Raw genomic sequence first — 19,449 nt, 5'->3', positions numbered from 1 at the left:
TCAACTGTGTAAATACCTGCACTGCGTACATCTCAGGCCCACTGTGCAGGACCTCATCAATGCCACTTATTTAGTATATAGAAGCAATCATAAGCAAAATAATGAAATTATAAATACACTTATTTGTTAATGTGTGAATAAATAAAATAGAAATTGTAATTGTGACCTGAAACACCAGTAAAATGAAAAATCAGCTGTAGCACATAATGCATATCTGTTATCTTCTTATGTCGCAATGTAATAATGTAATGTTACAATCATGATATACCCCAACAAGTGGTGGATAGGAATGTCAGGTTGTATTGTTCACTTACTTTACTGCGCTATTTAGTTTCCCGTTATCTTCTTATCCCATCAGAGAGGTAAGAAGGATAATCCTAAACTCAAATAATTTTCCCTTGGTACACAGCTGGACGACTTGTCCGCCCAACCCAGGGATCCGCAGACCGAGCAGCTGATTGATAAGCCAACACACACTTACAAATCTGCTGCTCGATATGTCTGCACTGACATTACAACTGGGCGAACATTTCATGTCACCTGCCCAATTGAGATGTCAGTGCCGACGGTCCCTGTAGCAAGTGTACTGACGGTCGGCTGTGCTGCAGGGCCGATGTGATATGTCTGTGAATGATGTTGTTCACAGACATATCTTCTGAACACATGGAGAGATGCACTATGTGATATGTCGTTCGTCGGCTGATTGATCGACATATCGCATAGTTTGTACAAAGCATAGTTGAATTTTCTTTATTCAAGTAAAAAATATCTCTCAGATAAACTAGGTAATAAATTATACATAGACAGCTTCTTGCATCAGTGCCAAAGATAAACTTTCATTATTAACATTTTGATAACACAACATCCAAAAGATAGGACAGTTTATTTTACAGGGTCCCAGGAGCATGCACTTTATGAATAGAAGGGGTTAGTGTTTACACAGCTCCTAATGGTGCATACACACGGGACAATCGACAACGATAACGTTGTACGATCTCCCGGGTGTGCTGGATGATCGATCATCCAGCACACCACAACGACTATAGCAACCCGCGATCAACGATCGCGGGTCCCTATAGTAACCTGGTAGATATCGACCAGGTTGGCCTGCATGCACGGGCGATGGACGATATCGATATCGTCCATACGTGCCTGTGCATCGCAGATCGTTGGGCACCGAAAAATGCACGATATGAACGATAACAATATGATCGATATCATTATCGTTCAAATCGTCCATTTTAATCGTACCGTGTGTACGCACCTTAACTCGGATATAAACACTGTAACAATTGGAATACAATTTATTTTGCAAGAAATGATATACAATTCTCAAAATCACTATTTATTAGAGAAATTAACTCTCTCTACTATTCCAACAATCTAAGGGGTATATTTACTAATAAGGGTTTTTAGAAGTGGAGATGTTGCCCATAGCAACCAGTCTATCCTAACACTCTACACTGACATTTCCAGTTTTACAAATAAGTAAAACACTTGTGATATGATCGGGGTAGGGGGTCCCTCTCCTGAGGTAGATGGACACCTCCTTACACACAGCAGCCAGGAAACAGCCGGGAAGTCGAGGGTTTTCGTGCAAGATGGTCGGAACCAGTTTTTATTGTGCAGTATAAATAATAAAATAAACAAAACATAAAAATAAATCCTAGCTAGTCTGGGCACTAACTGCACAAATCACTCCCTTGCTCAATGTGGCAGGGCCTACTGCCTCACCACAAAACTTAGGCACAAACACAGCACTTTCCAGTATATCAAAGTGTCTCTGAACAAACCTCACTGTCTGTTCACCCCAGGTGTATGAGACAATGAACCAAACCTTGATCCAGCTTATATGAACCACTTCCAGGTGCAACTACTAATCAGCCTGCTCTCAGACTGAAAGGCCCAACACCTGGAACAGCCTGTGGATGGAGCTCTCTCTTCTCTTCTCACATGCACACCCCCAGGACCCATTATCTGGCTTTTACCAAAAGCCGACACTCTAATCTGTTTGGCAGAACAGACTTTTCCTGGGGGTTTAAAACACATATGATAAGAATCTGGGACACACATATATGCTATCCATAACTTCTCCAGTGCTTCTATCACATATCCCCCCCTTTGTTTCGACATGTGGGGCGGAACAACTGCAGTCCCCAAACAATGAACACGCGACAAAGCATCTGCATTGGCCAGCTGGCTTCCTGGCCTGTGTTCTACTGTAAACTTAAAGTTTTGTAATGCCAAGAACCACCTCGTTATTCTCCCATTGTTCTCTTTGTTCTCTGACATTCATTTCAAAGGGGCATGGTCAGTGATCGGCCTGAACTTCCTTCCCATCAAGTAGTTCCTGCGAGTTTCTAATGCCCACTTTATGGCCAGCGGTTCTTTCTCGACTGTAGCATAGTTTCTCTCATGTACATTCCATTTTCTGCTTAAGTAAAAAATAGGGTGTTCTTCACCTTCCTTGATCTGGGACAGGACCGCACCTATGCCTACATCTGATGCATCAGTTTGCACATCAAACTCCATGTCAAAATCAGGAGTTAACAGAACTGGTTGGGTGCACAATGCTATTTTTAACTCCTGAAAAGCCTTTTCTGCTTCAGGACACCATTTAACCATAACTTTCTGTTTGCCTTTGGTAAGGTCTGTCAGTGGGACTGCAATGGTGGCAAAATTGAGTATAAATCTCCTATAATACCCAGTGATGCCTAAGAAGGCTCTCACCTGCTTCTTATTCAGGGGTCATGGCCAGTTTTGTATTGCCTCAATTTTATTAAGCTGGAGTTTTATCGAATCTCTGCCAATGCTGTATCCAAGATACTTTACTTCTTCCATCCCATGGCAACATTTTTTTGGGTTGGCTGTCAAACCTGCCTTATAAATGGAGTCCAACACTGCTTGTACTCTGGGCAAGTGAGACTTCCAATCATAACTATGAATGATCACAACATTCAGATAAGCAGTAGCATACTGTCTATGGGGCCTTAGAATTCTATCCATCATCCTTTGAAAGGTAGCAGGTGCCCCATGTAACCCAAAGGACAACATCGTGTATTGGAACAACCCTTCTGTTGCAGAAAAAGCGGTCTTTTCTTTGACATTCTCAGTTAACGGCACTTGCCAATACCCTTTTGTTAAGTCTAGAATGGTTAAATACCTGGCTGTTCCTAGTCTTTCAATTAGTTCATCCACCCTAGGCATTGGATAGGCATCGAATTTTGACACACTGTTCAATTTTGAGAAATCACACTCCCATCAGGCTTTGGAATAAGCACAATGGCACTTGATCACTCATTATGTGATTCTTCAATTACACCCAATTCCAACATTTTTTTAATTTCTTTAGACACTGATTCTCTTTGGGCTTCTGGTAATCTATAGGACTTTAGGTTAATCTTAACCCTTGGGTCAGTGATTATGTCATGTTTAATGACTGTGGTTTTACCCGGTATGACTGAAAACAAAACCCTATTTCTGACAAGAAATTCCTTAACTTCCTGCTGTTGAACAGCCGATAGGGTTTTAGCTATTGTCACTTCGGGAACCAATGGCCCTGGGTTTACTGGAGGGGTTTGGACGGCTGACAGAGCTGCTCTATCCTTCCAAGGTTTTCTAAGATTTACATGGTATATCTGTTCTGGTTTTCTTTTCCCATGCTGGTAAACTTTATAGTTAACCTCCCCCACTTTTTCTGTAATTTCAAAGGGCCCTTGCCACTTAGCCAAAAGTTTATTTTCTACTGTGGGAACCAACACCAACACTCTGTCCCCAGGAGCAAAGACGTGTAACTGAGCATTGCGGTTGTACACCCTCTGCTGTGCCTGTTGGGCCTGTTCCAAGTGCTCTCTCACTATCTGCACCACAGCAGCAATTCTTTCTTGCATTTGGGAAACATGCTCAATAACAGTTTTACACGGACTGGACTGCCCCTCCCATGTCTCTTTGGCAATGTCAAGTAGTCCCCTTGGGTGCCTCCCGTACAATAAATCAAAAGGTGAAAATCAAGTAGAGGATTGGGGAACCTCTCTTATGGCCAACAACAAATAAGGTAACAAGTAATCCCAATCTCTACCATCTTTGTCCACTACTTTCCTTAGCATGTGTTTTAAAGTTTTGTTAAATCTCTCCACTAACCCATCGGTCTGGGGATGATACACAGAGGTTCTTAAGGGATCAATTTTAAACAGGCGGCATAACTCTTTCATTATATTTGACATAAATAGGATTTCCTTAGGTATTCCCAACCTGCTAAAGACATGGACTAATTCTCTAGCAATAGTCTTTGTTGACGTATTGCGCAATGGTATTGCTTCCGGGTATATTATAGAATATATTGATGGCCCCGGGCAGATTTCATTAACGGTCCAACCAAATCCATAGCTATTCTTTCAAACGGAACCTCAGTAATGGGTAATGGAACAAGGGGACTTTTAAAATGTGGCCTTGGAGCATGATATTTTTGAATGCTGCTGCGAGGTTGATCTTTCTCACCAAGCGTTCGGTGTCTGCTGATCCACTCTGTCAGTCCCTCCATTGGCTGCCGGTCTTCTACCGTATTCAATTTAAAATACTTACACTCACACATAAAGCTATTAACCAAACCACACCAACATACAGACAGGTTCATAAATATTGGGACATTGACAGAATTTTCATATTTTGGCCTCTATTCACCACAACAATGGCTTTAAAATGAAACAAACAAGATGTGCTTTAACTGCAGACTTTCAGATTTAATTTGAGGGTAATTACATCCAAATCAGGTGAACGGTGTAGGAATTACAACGGTTTCTATATGTGCCTCCCCCTTTTTAAGGGCCCAAAAGTAATGGGACTATCAACTCAAAAGCTATTTCATGGACAGGTGTGGGCTATTCTCCTCATTATTTCATTATCAATTAAGCAGGTAAAAGCTCTGGAGTTGATTCTAGGTGTGACATTTGTATTTGGAATCAGTTGCTGTTGACTCTCAATATGAGATCCAAAGTGCAGTCACAATCAGTGAAGCAAGCCATCATTAGGCTGAAAAATCAAAACAAACCCATCAGAGAGATAGCAAAAACATTAGGTGTGGCCAAATCAACTGCTTGGAACATTCTTAAAAAGAAAGAACGCACCACAAGATGTAAACCATTGGTGAGCCACAAAAACAGGAAGACCAGATTAGAGTTTGCCAACAACATCTAAAAAAGCCATTACATTTCTGGAACAACATCCTATGGACAGATGAGACAAAGATCAACTTGTACCAGAGTGATGGGAAGAGAAGAGTATGGAGAAGGAAAGGAACTGCTCATGATCCAAAACATACCACCTCATCAGTGAAGCATGGTGGTGGTAGTGTCATAGCATGGGCACGTATGGCTGCCATTGGACCCGGTTCCCTTGTATTTATTGATGATGTGACTGCTGACAAAAGCAGCAGAATGAATTCTGAAGTGTTTCGGGCAATATTATATGCTCATATTCAGTCAAATGCTTCAGAACTCATTGGACGGCGCCTCACAGTGCAGATGAACAATGACCCGAAGCATACTGCAAAAGCAACCAAAGAGTTTTTTTAGGCTAAAAAGTGGAATGTTATGCAATGGCCAAGTCAATCCCCTGATCTGAATCCAATTGAGCATGCATTTCACTTGACGAAGACAAAACTGAAGGGAAAATGCCCCAAGAACAAGCAGGAACTGAAGACATTTGCAGTAGAGGCCTGGCAGAGCATCACCAGGGATGAAACCCAGCGTCTGGTGATGTCTATGCGTTCCAATCTTCAGGCTGTAATTGCCTGCAAAGGATTTGCAACAAAGTATTAAAAAGTGAAAGTTAGATTTAGGATTGTTTAGTTTGTCCCATTACTTTTGGCCCCTTAAAAAGTGGAAGGTACATATAGAAACCGTTGTAATTCCTACACCGTTCACCTGATTTGGATGTAATTACCCTCAAATTAAATCTAAAAGTCTGCAGTTAAAGCACATCTTGTTTGTTTCATTTCAAAGCCATTGTGCTGGTGAATAGAGGCCAAAATTAGAAAATTCTGTCAATGTCCCAATATTTATGCACCTGACTGTACATCTCTTCACTTATCTCAAAATATCTTCCAACCCGACATCTCCGCTCTGCACAAGATCTGCGTCTCTCATCCCCACGCATTACTTGTTCCCATGCACGGTTACAGGACTTTTTTCGGGATGCACCCACCCTGTGGAATGCCCTCCCACGCACAATAAGACTTTCCACTAGTTTCCAAACATTGAAGCGTTCTCTGAAAACTCACCTCTTCAGACAAGCTCATCAGATTCCAGGACCGCACACCTAACCTTTTATAGCTCCCTATCTAACTCTCTTCTTATATTAAACATCTATCACATCTTCTCTTACTTCAATTTAACATCCTCCTAACTCTAGGCCATCTTTCCAGTGGGATTGGATTATACGGCCCACCAAGAACATCTGGAATCGGGCTGGACCAATTTGCAATATGTAGCACCTATCCTTGTGTATCAACACCTATTTCCCTATAGATTGTAAGCTTGCGAGCAGGGCCCTCTTACCCTTATGTATGTCTTTTATGTATGTATGTATGTATGTATGTATGTATGTATGTATGTATGTCTTTTACAACCCAGTATAATGTTAATGTTGATTCAAATTGTAAAGCGCGACTGAATTTGCTGTGCTATATAAGAAACTGTTAATAAATAAATAATAATAAATGATATTGACAATAGTCAGAAACCTCTTTATGGACCCCCAGGCCAGAAAAACTGTAAAATTTGCTCAGTAGTTTTTTCTACCCATAGGTGACCTGCAGTTATGTGACCAGGAGTCAGGTCTAACACTGTTCTTCTATATGCCTGTGTTACCACAGCTTCCATTTAATTCCTGACTAAAGGATGAGGGTCCCCATCTCTGGGCTGTTCTTCTTCTAATGATCTCTAAATCTCTGCATTTAAAGGCTCCAACTAATTGCAAGCACTTTCTATATTCTACTGCAATGCCAACATATAGGCTGGGCCATGGTCTGAGAGGTGTCTTCTGGTGCCCTGTGGATAGTCCCACCAAGAATCATTTTGCTACCATCTCTTCTCAGATTTTTTTGGTGCAAATGGACCTCTCCACAATGTTCCATAAATGTGGGGTGCAGGGGATAGCCCCAGGCTTCAACCCTGGCCTGTGGTACACTGGAGAGGGGGACCTCTTTATTGTTGAGGGGGGTCCCCACTTCCCCAGAAATCCCAGGCCTGAATGCTTTGGCTAGGGTCCTCGTCAAGTGTGTCCCCTGGCTGTGGAATTACCCCCCACACTACTGGAACCCGGTGCTTATTCTAAAAATATGGGGGACTCCTACGCAAGTTTTTCCCTGTATTTGTACTAAAAAAAATGTTAGGACCAGGGCCGGCCAAGCACCCAGGTCTGGTTATGCTTGGGTGGGGGGACCCCTCGTCATTTTGTTTAAAAAAAATGAACACTTTAAAGGCTTTTTTACACAGAGAGGCATACACAAATCTCAATGATCTGTACATGCTTCAGATAAACACGCTGCTGGGATTTGGGAACCAGTGGTGTAACTAGGGTATTTGGAGCCCAGGGCAAATTTGAAAAGGGAGCCCCCCCCCTCCGATGTGCGCACACAAAAATGGGCGTGGTCACTTAAAATCGGGGCGTGTCAACATGACACACCCCTTTATTTTCAAACTGAACATTCCTATCTATATGCACCTTAACCCCAGTAGTACCCCTTATACAGTACCCCCAGTATGCAGTTGTGGTACCTCTTATGCAGGCCCATAGAAGTGCCCCTTATACAGTATCCCCAGTAGTGGTCCCCCTTATACAGCCCCCAATTAGTTCCCCTTACTCAGTACCCCCAGTAGTGGCCCCCCAAATGCAGTGCCCCACGTAGTGTTCCCCCTTATGCAGTGCCCCCTGTAGCAGTCCCCACAATGCAGTGCGCCCAGTAGCGGTATCCCCTTATGCAGTGCCCTTTATATGGTGCCCCCAGTAGTAGTCCCCCCACCCCTATGCAGTGCCCTTTATATAGTGCCCCCAGCAGTAGTCCCCCCCCATGCAGTTTTCCCAGTAGTGGTCCCCTTATGCAGGCACCCTGTAGTGATCCCCCCTATCCAGTGCCCCCTGTAGTGGCCCTTCCTATTATTGCCCCCAGTAGTGGTCCCCCGAGTGCAGTGCCTCTAGTAGTAGGCCCCTTTTATAATGCCCCCAGTGGTAGTTCCCCCCCAAGTAGTAGTCCCCAGTAGAGTAGCCCCCCCAGTAGAGGTCCTCCCAATGGCGCCCCCAGTAGTAGCCACCCCTCCCCCAGTAGAGGTCCCCCCAGTGGTAGCCACCCCCTCCCCCGTTGTGCAGATAGGTTAAAAAAAAAATATATATATATATAAAAATATACTTACCTGAATCTCTGCTCCTGCTCCTGGTCCTGCTCGCGACACCGCTCCCGCCCGGGCTGGCGCGCTCAGCATTATGGGACAGACGTCATGACATCAGTCCCATTACCCACAGCAGGAGCCGGACGGAAGTCCGGCTCTTGCAGTGGGTGCTGCATCAGTCAATGAGAGTCTATCTGACTCTCATTGGCTGCTGTTTATCTCATTGGATGCGTGTGTTATGCACAGCCTGAGCCCACCTCCTAGCGCTATTGGGCAAGTGCTCAGGGGGAGGGAACGGGCTCAGGTGTGAAGCACAGGACCGGCGCTGGAAGCCTAGCGCCAGTCCTGTGTAAATGTGTAGCGCTGACCGCACTCATTGCGGTCGGCGCTACACTGGCTAACTAGGGCGGGCGGGCCGGTACCGTGGCCGGTGGTGCCCCCCCGCGCTGCCGGTCCAACGGCGCCCAGGGCACACACCCCTCTCGCCCTGCCCTAGTTACTCCACTGTTGGAAATTCATGTGCAATTTTGGGCCAATACGAGTGAACTTGCACACGCCACAACACGATGAGTATCACCATCGAATGCAAATAGTCAGGCAAATACGCTTCTTAGTAAATGTGTGATTAGCGTCGGAAAACATTCTGGTGAAGAGCTGCGATTAGGGATCGCACACCAACAAGATTCTTAGTAAATTTCCCCATAAACAATCTTTATTGAACCCAATTGTAATTTAATTAAATGAGACTGTGCTCCCTACTATTTATTAACGGAATAAGCCTAAAGGTACTAGAAATCTTTAGTTATACATGAGTTGGTCTATTAAACCACAGTATAGTGGGAGGAACACAATAAGTTATTCAGACTTTTGACTATGCAAGGAGCATTAAAAGGTGCAGCCAGTGGTTAAAGTAGGGCGGAACTGCGTTCCGTAACTTCTATTTGGAGACAGAACCAGTTCCGCCTCCTCCGGCCCACCTCAGCAAGGCGCCGCATGGAGGCTCCATTTGCCGGGCGCCCGTTGAGATTTTGCTACCAGCGAGCATCCGGCTCCTTCCCCGCAACGGCAGCTGGAGGCTGGAGTTCACTCCTGAGCTCCAGCTTCAGGCTCCCGCAGTGTGCACTATGGGAGAGACGTCATGACGGCTTAAGGTAAGTATAAGGTTTTTCTTTTGTGTAAGCGGCATTACTATTGGGGGCATTACTATTTGGGGCACTACTACAGGGGGCATTACTATTGGGGGCACTACTACAGGGGGCATTACTATTGGGAGCACTACTACTGGGGGCATTACTACTGGGGGCATTACTTTTGGAGGCACTACTACAGGGGGCATTACTATTGGGGGCATTGCTATTGAAGGCACTACTACAGGGAGCATTACTATTGGAGGCACTACTACAGGGGGAATCACTGCTGGGGGCACTACATAAGGGGCACTATCACTACTGGGGGCACTGCATGGGGAGCACCACTACTGTGGGCATTGCATAAGGGGCACTACTGCTGTGGGCATTGTATAAGGGGCACTACTACTGTCGCCATCATGTGTATTAGGGGCACTAATACTGCGGGCATTGTGTATAAGGGGCACTACTGTGAGCATTGTGAAAAGGGCCACTACTGTGTGTCATAACATGAATATGGGACACTACTATGTGGTGTAATGTGAATCAGGGGCACTATGTGCGGTGTAATGTGGATAAGATTGTGCTACTGTGTGGCGTAATTTTAATTGGGAATACTATTGTGTGACCATGCCCCTTTCTTTTGAGACTACGCCCCCTTTTCATAGGTGCATGTTGTCCCTTTATTTAAAAAGCGCCGCCAAGGGGAGGGGGGGGGGTGAGTTCCACCACTTCTCTAGGACAACTTTAAGAGCTGGGTACAGCCTCTCCAGTTATTCAACCCTTAGGACAGTGGTCAGGGAACAGGGGTAAAAATGAAATTCCTGGGGGTAATGGACAGACAGCCGGGCATGCATATGAATCATTCTGTAATATAGAGTGATTCATATGCATGCCCGGCTGTGCCGCAGGGAGGCTCTAAGCCGGACGCCCGCTGAGATGTTATAACCAGCCGGCGCCCAGCTCCTTCCCTGCAGCGCCGTGTTAGCCAGAGGCTGGAGTTCTCTTCTGAACTCCAGCTTCCGCCTTTCTCGATGCGCACTATGGGAGACGTCATGATGTCTCTCCCATAGTTCCGAGGAGTAGCCGGGCGGACAGGACGGTGGAGGATGCAGGAGCGGGGATTAAGGGAAGTGGGTTTTTTTTTTTTTACAAGCGGCACTACAGGGGCAGTATATGGGGGCACTACTACAGGAGCATTATATGGGGGCACTATTACAGGGGCATTATATGGGGGAACTACTACAGGAGCATAACTATGGGGCACTACTACAGGGGCATAACTATGGGGGCACTACTACAGGGGCTTTATATGGGGGCACTACTACAGAGGCATTATATGGGGGCACTACTACAGAAGCATAACTATGGGGCACTACTACAGGGGTATAACTATGGGGGCACTACTACAGGGGCTTTATATGGGGGCACTACTACAGAGGCATTATATGGGGAAACTACTACAGGAGCATAACTATGGGGCACTACTACAGGGGCATAACTATGGGAGCACTACTACAGGAGCATTATATGGGGGCACTACTATATGATTTCCTTCCTGTCAAATCAAGAGGGTAACGTCGGCGTATCTAAATATATTTTGGGGTAAAAGGTAAAGTTCCCTGACCCCTGCCTTAGGAGGTAAAGCTGCACAAGCTTCAGATAACAACACAAACCCGGGACTGCACCATTCAAGTGTTTATTACAGCAAAAGGGTTAAGCAATGGGATGCTTAAAAGTAAACTGTTCAGTTCCCACATATATAAACCTGGGAAATGTAACAAACTATTCATATCTGCACCGACAAAAGGAAACCTGGCCAAAAATTATAAACTCTCTTAAGGGGGTTATTATAGAGTCTTATTAATATTGTAAATAAGGATTGTTCTGTAGTGTTGGGAGGGTGCACCACAGGTCATAGGTTTAATTTCCTTTAGGGTTAGTAGTTAGGTAGTATAGTATCCGGTTATTAGGTCTACAGTAAAAAGGTACACAATGTTTGGGTAGACAATGAAAGTTAGACAGGCAATAGGTCGACAAGGTCTGAAGGTCGACTGGTAAGAATGTCAACAGGGTCATCATGTCGACACACAAATGGTCGACACTTTTTTTTTTTTTTTAGAGTTAGGCACTTACCGGAGGGTTAGGGTTAGGCACTTACCCCGACAGTAAGGGTTAGACACCAGGAGGGAGGGTTAGGCACTAGAAGGGACGGTTAGGGTCAGACACCTACTCCGATGGTTAGGGTTAGGCACCAGGAGGGACGGTTAGGGGGAAGATTAGGGCTAGAAAAAAAAAATCATGTAGACCATTTCTATGGCGACCTAATGACCTTCTTACTAGTTGACCTTTAGTGTGTTGACCTTCAGACCCTGTCGACCTATTGCCTGTCTAACTTCCATTGTCTACCTTTTTACTGTAGACCTAATGATCCACACCAGGTAGTATAGATCAACGGGATAAGGTGACTCAGCATATTGGAAGGTATCTGGATAGAAGATTGACAATTAATAGGTCGACACCAGATCATCGACAGGAAATAGGTCGACAGGTACAAAAGGTCGACAGGCAAATGGTCGACGTGGTTAAAAGATCAACATGTTCAAAGGCCCGACGCACAAATGGATGGCACATGCATTTTTTTCAACATCTTTATGATTGAGGGTTAGGGACTTGGGGGAGGGTTAGGGTTCCAGGTGGTACAGTTAGGGTTAGGCACTAGGGAGAAGGTTAGGGATAGGCACCAGGCAGAGGGTTAGGCCTAGGCACCAGGGGGAGGGTTAGGGTAAAGCACTAGGGGGAAAGTTAGAGTTAGGCTAGGGTTAGGTTTAGGCACTAGTGGGAGGGTTAGGCACCAAGCAAAGGGTTAGGGTTAGGCACCAGGGGGAGGGTTACATTACAAAAAATGTGTTGACCATTGTTGCATCGACCTTTTGCACTGTCGACCATTTGTCAGTCAATCTTTTGTACCTGTCGACCTTTTGACCCTGTCAACCATCTGGTGTGCGACCTATTGACTGTCAAAGTATTTATTATCAATCTATTATACCACACCCCATTGGAAACAGGCTATTCATATGTTAAGAGAAGGTTACTTTGTGGGGAAGGTAACTACTGAGTATCTTATAACTTGTTACAAGCAGCATTGGACTCCCTAATGTTTTGAGTTTGTATCCAGTTCATGTGCTGTGTTATTATAACCTGATCTGCCTTTACAGTGTAAGTACTGGAGTTCCTGCCAAATAAACTTGCAAAACTTTTGGCCGGCGTGTGTAATCCAAATGTCATTGTAAGGATATACTATTGTACCAAAGGTGCTGGAACCAACTGAGTATGTGTATTTTATATCAAAGTTATCAAATTTGAAAGACAATTTACATAGAATAAATAAACTCTACTCTAAAACAATGGTATAACTATTGTGTCGGGGACAGTACTCCTCACATCTTTGTTGGAATACGAAGATAAGATGAACCACAACAGTGCAGAGAAACACGCCCTTACGGGATGAAGTACGTAAGCATTTCATATTGCACCTTTTACCCCACCTGTCAGGGTGTTACATAACCAAATCTAACAACCAATCATCTTCTAGGTAGCATTTATCAAGTACATTCTATAAAATGATTGGTAGAAGCTGATTGGTTGTCCAGAAGGTTTGATACATTTCCCCCCATGTTACTATCTGAGCAAATCGCAACATTAGGCCCTGTCCCCTTCGCAATGACGCGATTCATGGGTGAATAGGGCAGGGCTTGCCACATTGGCTCCGCCCCTATTACGTTCAGAGACTAAAGAGGGGAATTGGTCCATTGGGGGGGGGTGTGTGCAGGCTGTGCATGGGTGGTAGGAGTGGGCGTGGGCCCCCTACTGTTTTGCCAGTGTCCGGGCCCAGGACTCTAGTCCCCGCAGTCCCCCCTATTGCGTATCAATATTTGTATCACTTATAATTATTGCAAGATTATTTTAATAGCATTCATTCACTTCATACAAATACCTTTGCTCACAATAATAGGGAAAGGATACTGCAGTTTTATCAGTACATCTATGCTATATGTGCTACGGCTTGGCGATTTCTATTGATTTTTACTTGTACTGGAGCTTGCGATCACAATTTATATTTTATTCATTCTTGTATTAGTAAATAATAAGTTAATGAATGTATTGGTAAAGGCGGCTTCTATATACTAATGATGTGGCCCTGCCACTGTCCTGCACAGTATCTCCTAACACAGATGGTCTCACTGTACACAACCTTCTTCCATCAACCAAGTGCATCCCCTAAAGACCTCACACACTCAAGTTTCACCACTATATTCCTATACATTGAATGATTATAGAACACATAAATGCTAATTGTACTGAATGTATTTCTTTAATGCTTTCCTGATATAGTACAAATGAAAGAGTAAATTAAACAATGTGAATCAGAAATAATTAGAGAGAATGCTGCTGATGGTCACCCTCATGGTCACTGTGTGTCACAGCACCAGGCATCCAGCACCCACAAGAGATACTACACTATCTCGTAAAAAGTGCATCTGTAGATACGAACACATCTAATTGTTATAAGACCATGGCCTTACTGTACTCATCATATGACTGCCTGCACCCATCCTGTCTCTCCAAGCATAAGGAGATGCAATTTGACGATGCACAAAAAAAGTTATTACATTGTCATCCTATTAACATAGTAACATTCATTGTCTGCAAACTGCTTACAAGTGCTATTTATTCCTTGCCTTGGAGCATTCACATAGATAGAGTGGACCTTTCATTTAGTTGTTGGGTCCTACCCTCTCTAGTTGGTAAAATCAAATAGTGACTGAATCTATTTCATTTCAGATCCAGTATCTCCAATCAAATCTCATTCCAACCCGACATCTCGCCACCAGAATGGGGACAAGGGATCTCAACAAACACCATCCCCTCTGATCCCAAAATCTGCAGCTGGCAAGAAATGTGCAGAAGGAACCCAGACGAGCAAACCTAAAGCTGCACAAGAAGGCGGCATCGCTACGCCTACGAAATGGAGTGGAGCTGCCAAGAGGGAAGTGGGCAGACTGCCAGAGCATGAGTTAGTGCCAAAAGATAAGTCGCCATGCCTTCGACCAGAAAGAAGTGTCTCTGTGCCATCTAAACCACCTGCTGCTGTATCGAATCCAGCTAAACCTTTAAAGGCACCATCAATGTCTAATAAACCAACAGAGATAGTGTCTGCACCAGATAAACCTGGTAACAATACTTCAGTAACAGCAAAAGGAGTTAAAAGCCCATCTACATCTTCACGACCAACGAGCGCATCTTCCACGACAATCAATCCGGCTAAAACACTATCTCCACTGGTTAAAACATCAAGAGCTACATCAGTTTTACCCAAAGCAACAAAAACACCTACTTCATCAGGTAAACAAGTGAATGTATCATCTGCTTCAGCTAAGCCAGCCAAAACTCTACCTGCTAAACCAGTGAGCACCACAAGTACACCTAACCACGTTAAGCAAGGAAAACAGGCATCTGCAACAACTAAACAAGCTTCTGTGCAAGTTAAACCTGCCACAACTAAACTAGTAAAATCAACTCCTGGGATTGGTAAACAAGTGAATGAAAAGTGTGCTCCACCCGAAGTAGTAATGAATGTGGGGCCATCATTTTCTTTGGCTGAACCTCTGCAGACTATAAACAAAAAGAATAAAAGCAATGATACAATTAATGCTGAAAACATATTTGAATCGGTGAATCCTGTTGAGCTACAACTAAATGCATCTCCTGATCCAGATAACCTGCCAGAGGAGCTAGTTGATACTGTAGCTGTACTTGTGGACAAGACCACAGAACATAGTCTAGTGGATTATGCAGATACTGATGCAAAACTATTGGAAGAATCCAAATTGCCTTTAGACACAATGAAATCCTCAGTAGCAACTGGGGAATTACTAGTTGAGCCATATCCTGTAGGTCCATCAGTGCAACTATCAATATCTTTGGCGCAAGGTGTAAAATCTCCTACAAAACTAGTCACCCCCACAGCAGAAGAAAATAAGTGGGAAACAGTAAGCCCTTCAAGTGAAGAACAAGTAATAATTCCAATGGAAACAGAGAAAATACCCATGGAAAAGAAACAAACAAGGTCTCCTCTGGAACTAGAAAAACATTCAATGGAATCATATACGCCTTTGGAAGAAGAGGTGAAAACTCCAGTTGAACCTTCACAGAAAGAACCAAGTTCTCCTCTCTATCCAGCTAAGTCAATAGAGCCAGAGAAACCTTTAGCAGACATAGTGAAAACTCCAGTGGAACATTTACATGAAGAAACGTCTTCTGTGGATCTAGCAAACTCTTCAGCAGTGTTAGAGAAACCTTTAGCGGAAGTGGTGAAAGCTACAGTGGAACCTTTACAGGGAGACATGTCTCCTCTGGAATTAGTCAAGTCTTCAGCAGGGACAGGTAAAACTGCAATAGAACCAACAGAGGAAGGGATAAAATCCACAGTGGAATCAGCCAATGATTTAAATAATGAACCACCAATTGTTTTAAAACCAATGGATAAAGAAATCACACTCTCAATGGAACCAATTAAACCATTATATGAAGTACAAAAATCTTCAGATGAATCAGCTATAAATGTACAAAAACTATTTGAAACCCAAGAGGAACTGCCCAAACCCTCAGTGGAAACAGTGGATGTTTTAAGGGAAGGAACTGAACATTCAAAAAAAGAATCAGATTCATGCACACCTTTAGATGAAGGAGTAACATCCCCACTGCAGTGTGTCGAACCTTCAGAAGAAGTACTTACATCCTCTTTGGAACAGGTGACACCTCTAGAAGAAGAAGTGTATCTGTTAGAGAATGGGATTATATCTGTAGAGCAGCCAGGAACACTGTTGACAGAAGATGTTAGAAATCCATTGAAACACTTTGTGGAACCAGTACATTCCTCTACAGATGTTTGCAAACAACTGGAAGCACTGGTATCACCCATGGAGGAGGAAACAACTTCAGAGGAAAGCGTAACATCCCCAAAAGAATCAGTCAAACAGATAGAGGACCTAACATCAACAGTGGACCAATTCCAATCTTTAGTTGAACCATCCAAACCTTTAGAGCCAATAGTACCCTCTCCACTGGAACTAGCAAAAACAACAGCGCAAAATAATGAAGGAATAAGTTGTACACTGGCAAATACAACATGTTTAGAAGAGTCACAGTCTCTGGTAACATTTGCAGAGCCAAGTAAATATCTTGAAGTGGCAGAGGGCTTTACAGAAAAACCACAACAACTCATGGAGGGAGAAGACTTATCTCCTGAAACAGCTCAGGTAATATCTGTAAGTCATCTAGTGGGACAACATGCTACACCAATTAAACCTTCACAAATAGAAGTAGAAATAACATTTACTAAATCACCAGTAAAAACTAATTATCCACATGATCAGTTTAAACCAACAGCTGAACCTGTAAGTTATGATGCAGAAAGCCCTAGTGAATCCACGATGGAATCAGTAGAAAATGTACAACTAGGAAACAATAAAGCTGCAAACATGGAAACAGAACAAAGTCAAGATGCATCTCCAGTAGAAGCAATCAGAGCACCAGCTGCAGAACAAGGACATTATTCTGCTAAATCAGAGCCTCTTGCAGAACCAGTGCACAGCATGCACAGCTTAAATGAGTCTTTTACAGGACCACCAGGACTTGTGATTATAGAGGAAAAACTATTAGACTCAACACAGACAAAAATTGTTGATGTGAGTTCTCCAATAAAACCAGGACATTCAGACCTTGTTCAGACATTGTTCCCAGAGGAACCATTAACATCTCTAAAAGAGACTGAAATGGATTTATTGGAAATGGCTAAGTGTCCAGAGCAGAACCTGAGACCTTCATTAGAACAAGGGAAATGTGCAAATTATGGAGAAGAGGTTACAGCAGTATCAGTGTGGGAATTAACAGGGTCCCCAGAGAATCTACTGATTTCTCCAGATAATTCAGAAAATACAATATGTGAGGCAGCAGACACAGCAATATCTCCACTAGTACAACCCTCATGGAATACAGAAATATATGTAACAAAGTCAATAAAGAACTTGGCTATACCAGCAACTTTACCAACTCAACAACAAAATGACAAACTGGAATCACCTGAGCCTTCAGAGTCAGACAGATCATCCCCACCAACAGAAGTGCTACATACAACAACAGCATCCATTCCATTAACATCTGAAGAACCTCTAGAACCAATACAAAAGACTACAGATGTTGTGGAGGAATCTGGGACATTATCGTTGGAAGCAACACACCCTTCCATAGAATCCAGAGGTGATTCAGCAGAGAACATAAATGTCTCAGAAGAATCAGTGGTTCCCCCAGGAGAGGACTTATCACTGCTGCATACATTCTCGCAGACCCTGTCAGCAGAGCAGAGTTGTGTGGCTAATAATGCAAGTGATATGCTTTTATTTCTGCCACCAACAGTGAATCCCTGGGCTATCCCACAGGAATTAGAGAATGAGCCATGGGTGTTGGTACAGAGGGGTGAGTTGGCTGATTTTAAGGAATGGCCAGAAGAGAGACCACTGAGACCAGCTAGCCTTAGTCAAGAGGGGGAGGTGGAAGAGGAGCAAAAAAAGGCAGAGGAGGAAGTGGGAGAAAGAGCTTCGGTTTGTAGCACACTAAGTGACCCGCAACTGGCAGGACAAAGTAGCAGTGAGACAAGTACCCCGGAAGAGCTAAAAACTTATGAAGATACAAGTTCTGGAGTGGAATCCCACTCAGATGATGTTGCCACATCACCACAAACAACACTTACACCTGACCCAGATTTAGGTATTCATATGGGGCAAGAAGAAGGGACAGATACACCAGCTGGAACTCCAGCCTCAAAGAGCAAAGGGGTGACCCACCCTCTCCAGAATGCAGGCATTGAGGGGCAATCTCAAGAGAACTCTCCATCTGTTATACTTGACTCTCCAGAGAATGACCAAATAGTGCGGAAAAAGGAAGGTACCGGTGTCAGTTGCCCGTTGACTTCAACTGTTTCAAGAGAACAAAAATACGAGGAGGCAGCGGAGGAAAGAGGCACCCAAAGAGGTAATGATTGACTGTGTATTGCTTGGAATAAAAAGATATCGCAATTCCCAGAGAAGCAGGGAGTCAAAAATGTAGAACTAGATAAGCACTAGTAGGGAGGAGATTATGGATCTTGCCATTCTATGACTCTGACAGGGGTGTTACAAATTGCTAATGTAGCACTCATTAATCCCATGTCACTTCATTGGTCTATCTGTTTCTCCTTCTCATCCCTTATACTCTCCTCTCCATATTTCCCCCAACCTTTCTTAGCTCTTATTTTCCTCCAATATGTTGGTTTAGCTGTCTGTTAGTTGTTAGATTTTTTTTTTTTTTTTTACAAATATTATAATAAACATTGATTTATTTTGTACAACTGGTGACCTCTGTTTTTATTTAAGCATGTGTCATATGTGTGTCCTTTATTTCAAATCGTGTAAAACGTTAAGGTCATTCATATTTTGTGTGCTATGCAATATTTGTGGTTTGTGCATTGTTGTTATTGTTATTATTATTATTATTATTATTATTATTATTATTATTATTATTATTATTATTATTATTATCATATGGTGTGTATGTCTGTTTATATTAAGTCTGTGTGTTTCCCATCTATTTATTTTCAGACCAGTGTTAGATATTGAATCAATAATGCATGGCACCCATTGCATCAGTGTGTTGCATCTATTTTTTTTTCCACAACTTGTATTTAGTCCACTATGTATTATCTTTTTGTATGTCTTTCCATATAATTCCAGTTATCACCTCTGTCCTTTGCTTTCATGTCTCATTACTATAGTCCCCCAAGTCCTGACACTCAGCCCCACAATTAGGCTCACCACATTCATAAATTCTCATACCATACA

At 43.4% G+C, this 19,449-nt stretch overlaps 1 protein-coding gene across 4 annotated transcripts in view; it reads left to right on the top strand.

The window, feature by feature from the left end:
* The window catches only part of PRR36 (proline rich 36), a 70,287-nt gene that overhangs the window by 9,787 nt on the left and 41,051 nt on the right, over positions 1-19,449 (top strand). For all 4 annotated transcript variants that reach the window (XM_088480330.1, XM_088480329.1, XM_088480328.1 and 1 more), the window contains exon 5: positions 14,357-18,604. In XM_088480330.1, the coding sequence (XP_088336456.1) occupies positions 14,357-18,604 (4,248 nt within the window). The remainder of the gene's footprint in view (positions 1-14,356; positions 18,605-19,449) is intronic.

This window comes from Taudactylus pleione, unplaced genomic scaffold (assembly GCF_031769625.1).
Source record: "Taudactylus pleione unplaced genomic scaffold, aTauple2 ptg000253l, whole genome shotgun sequence".
NCBI lineage: Eukaryota > Metazoa > Chordata > Amphibia > Anura > Myobatrachidae > Taudactylus > Taudactylus pleione.
The sequence above is the reverse complement of the archived record's forward strand: the minus strand, read 5'-3'. Positions and strand labels throughout refer to the sequence as shown.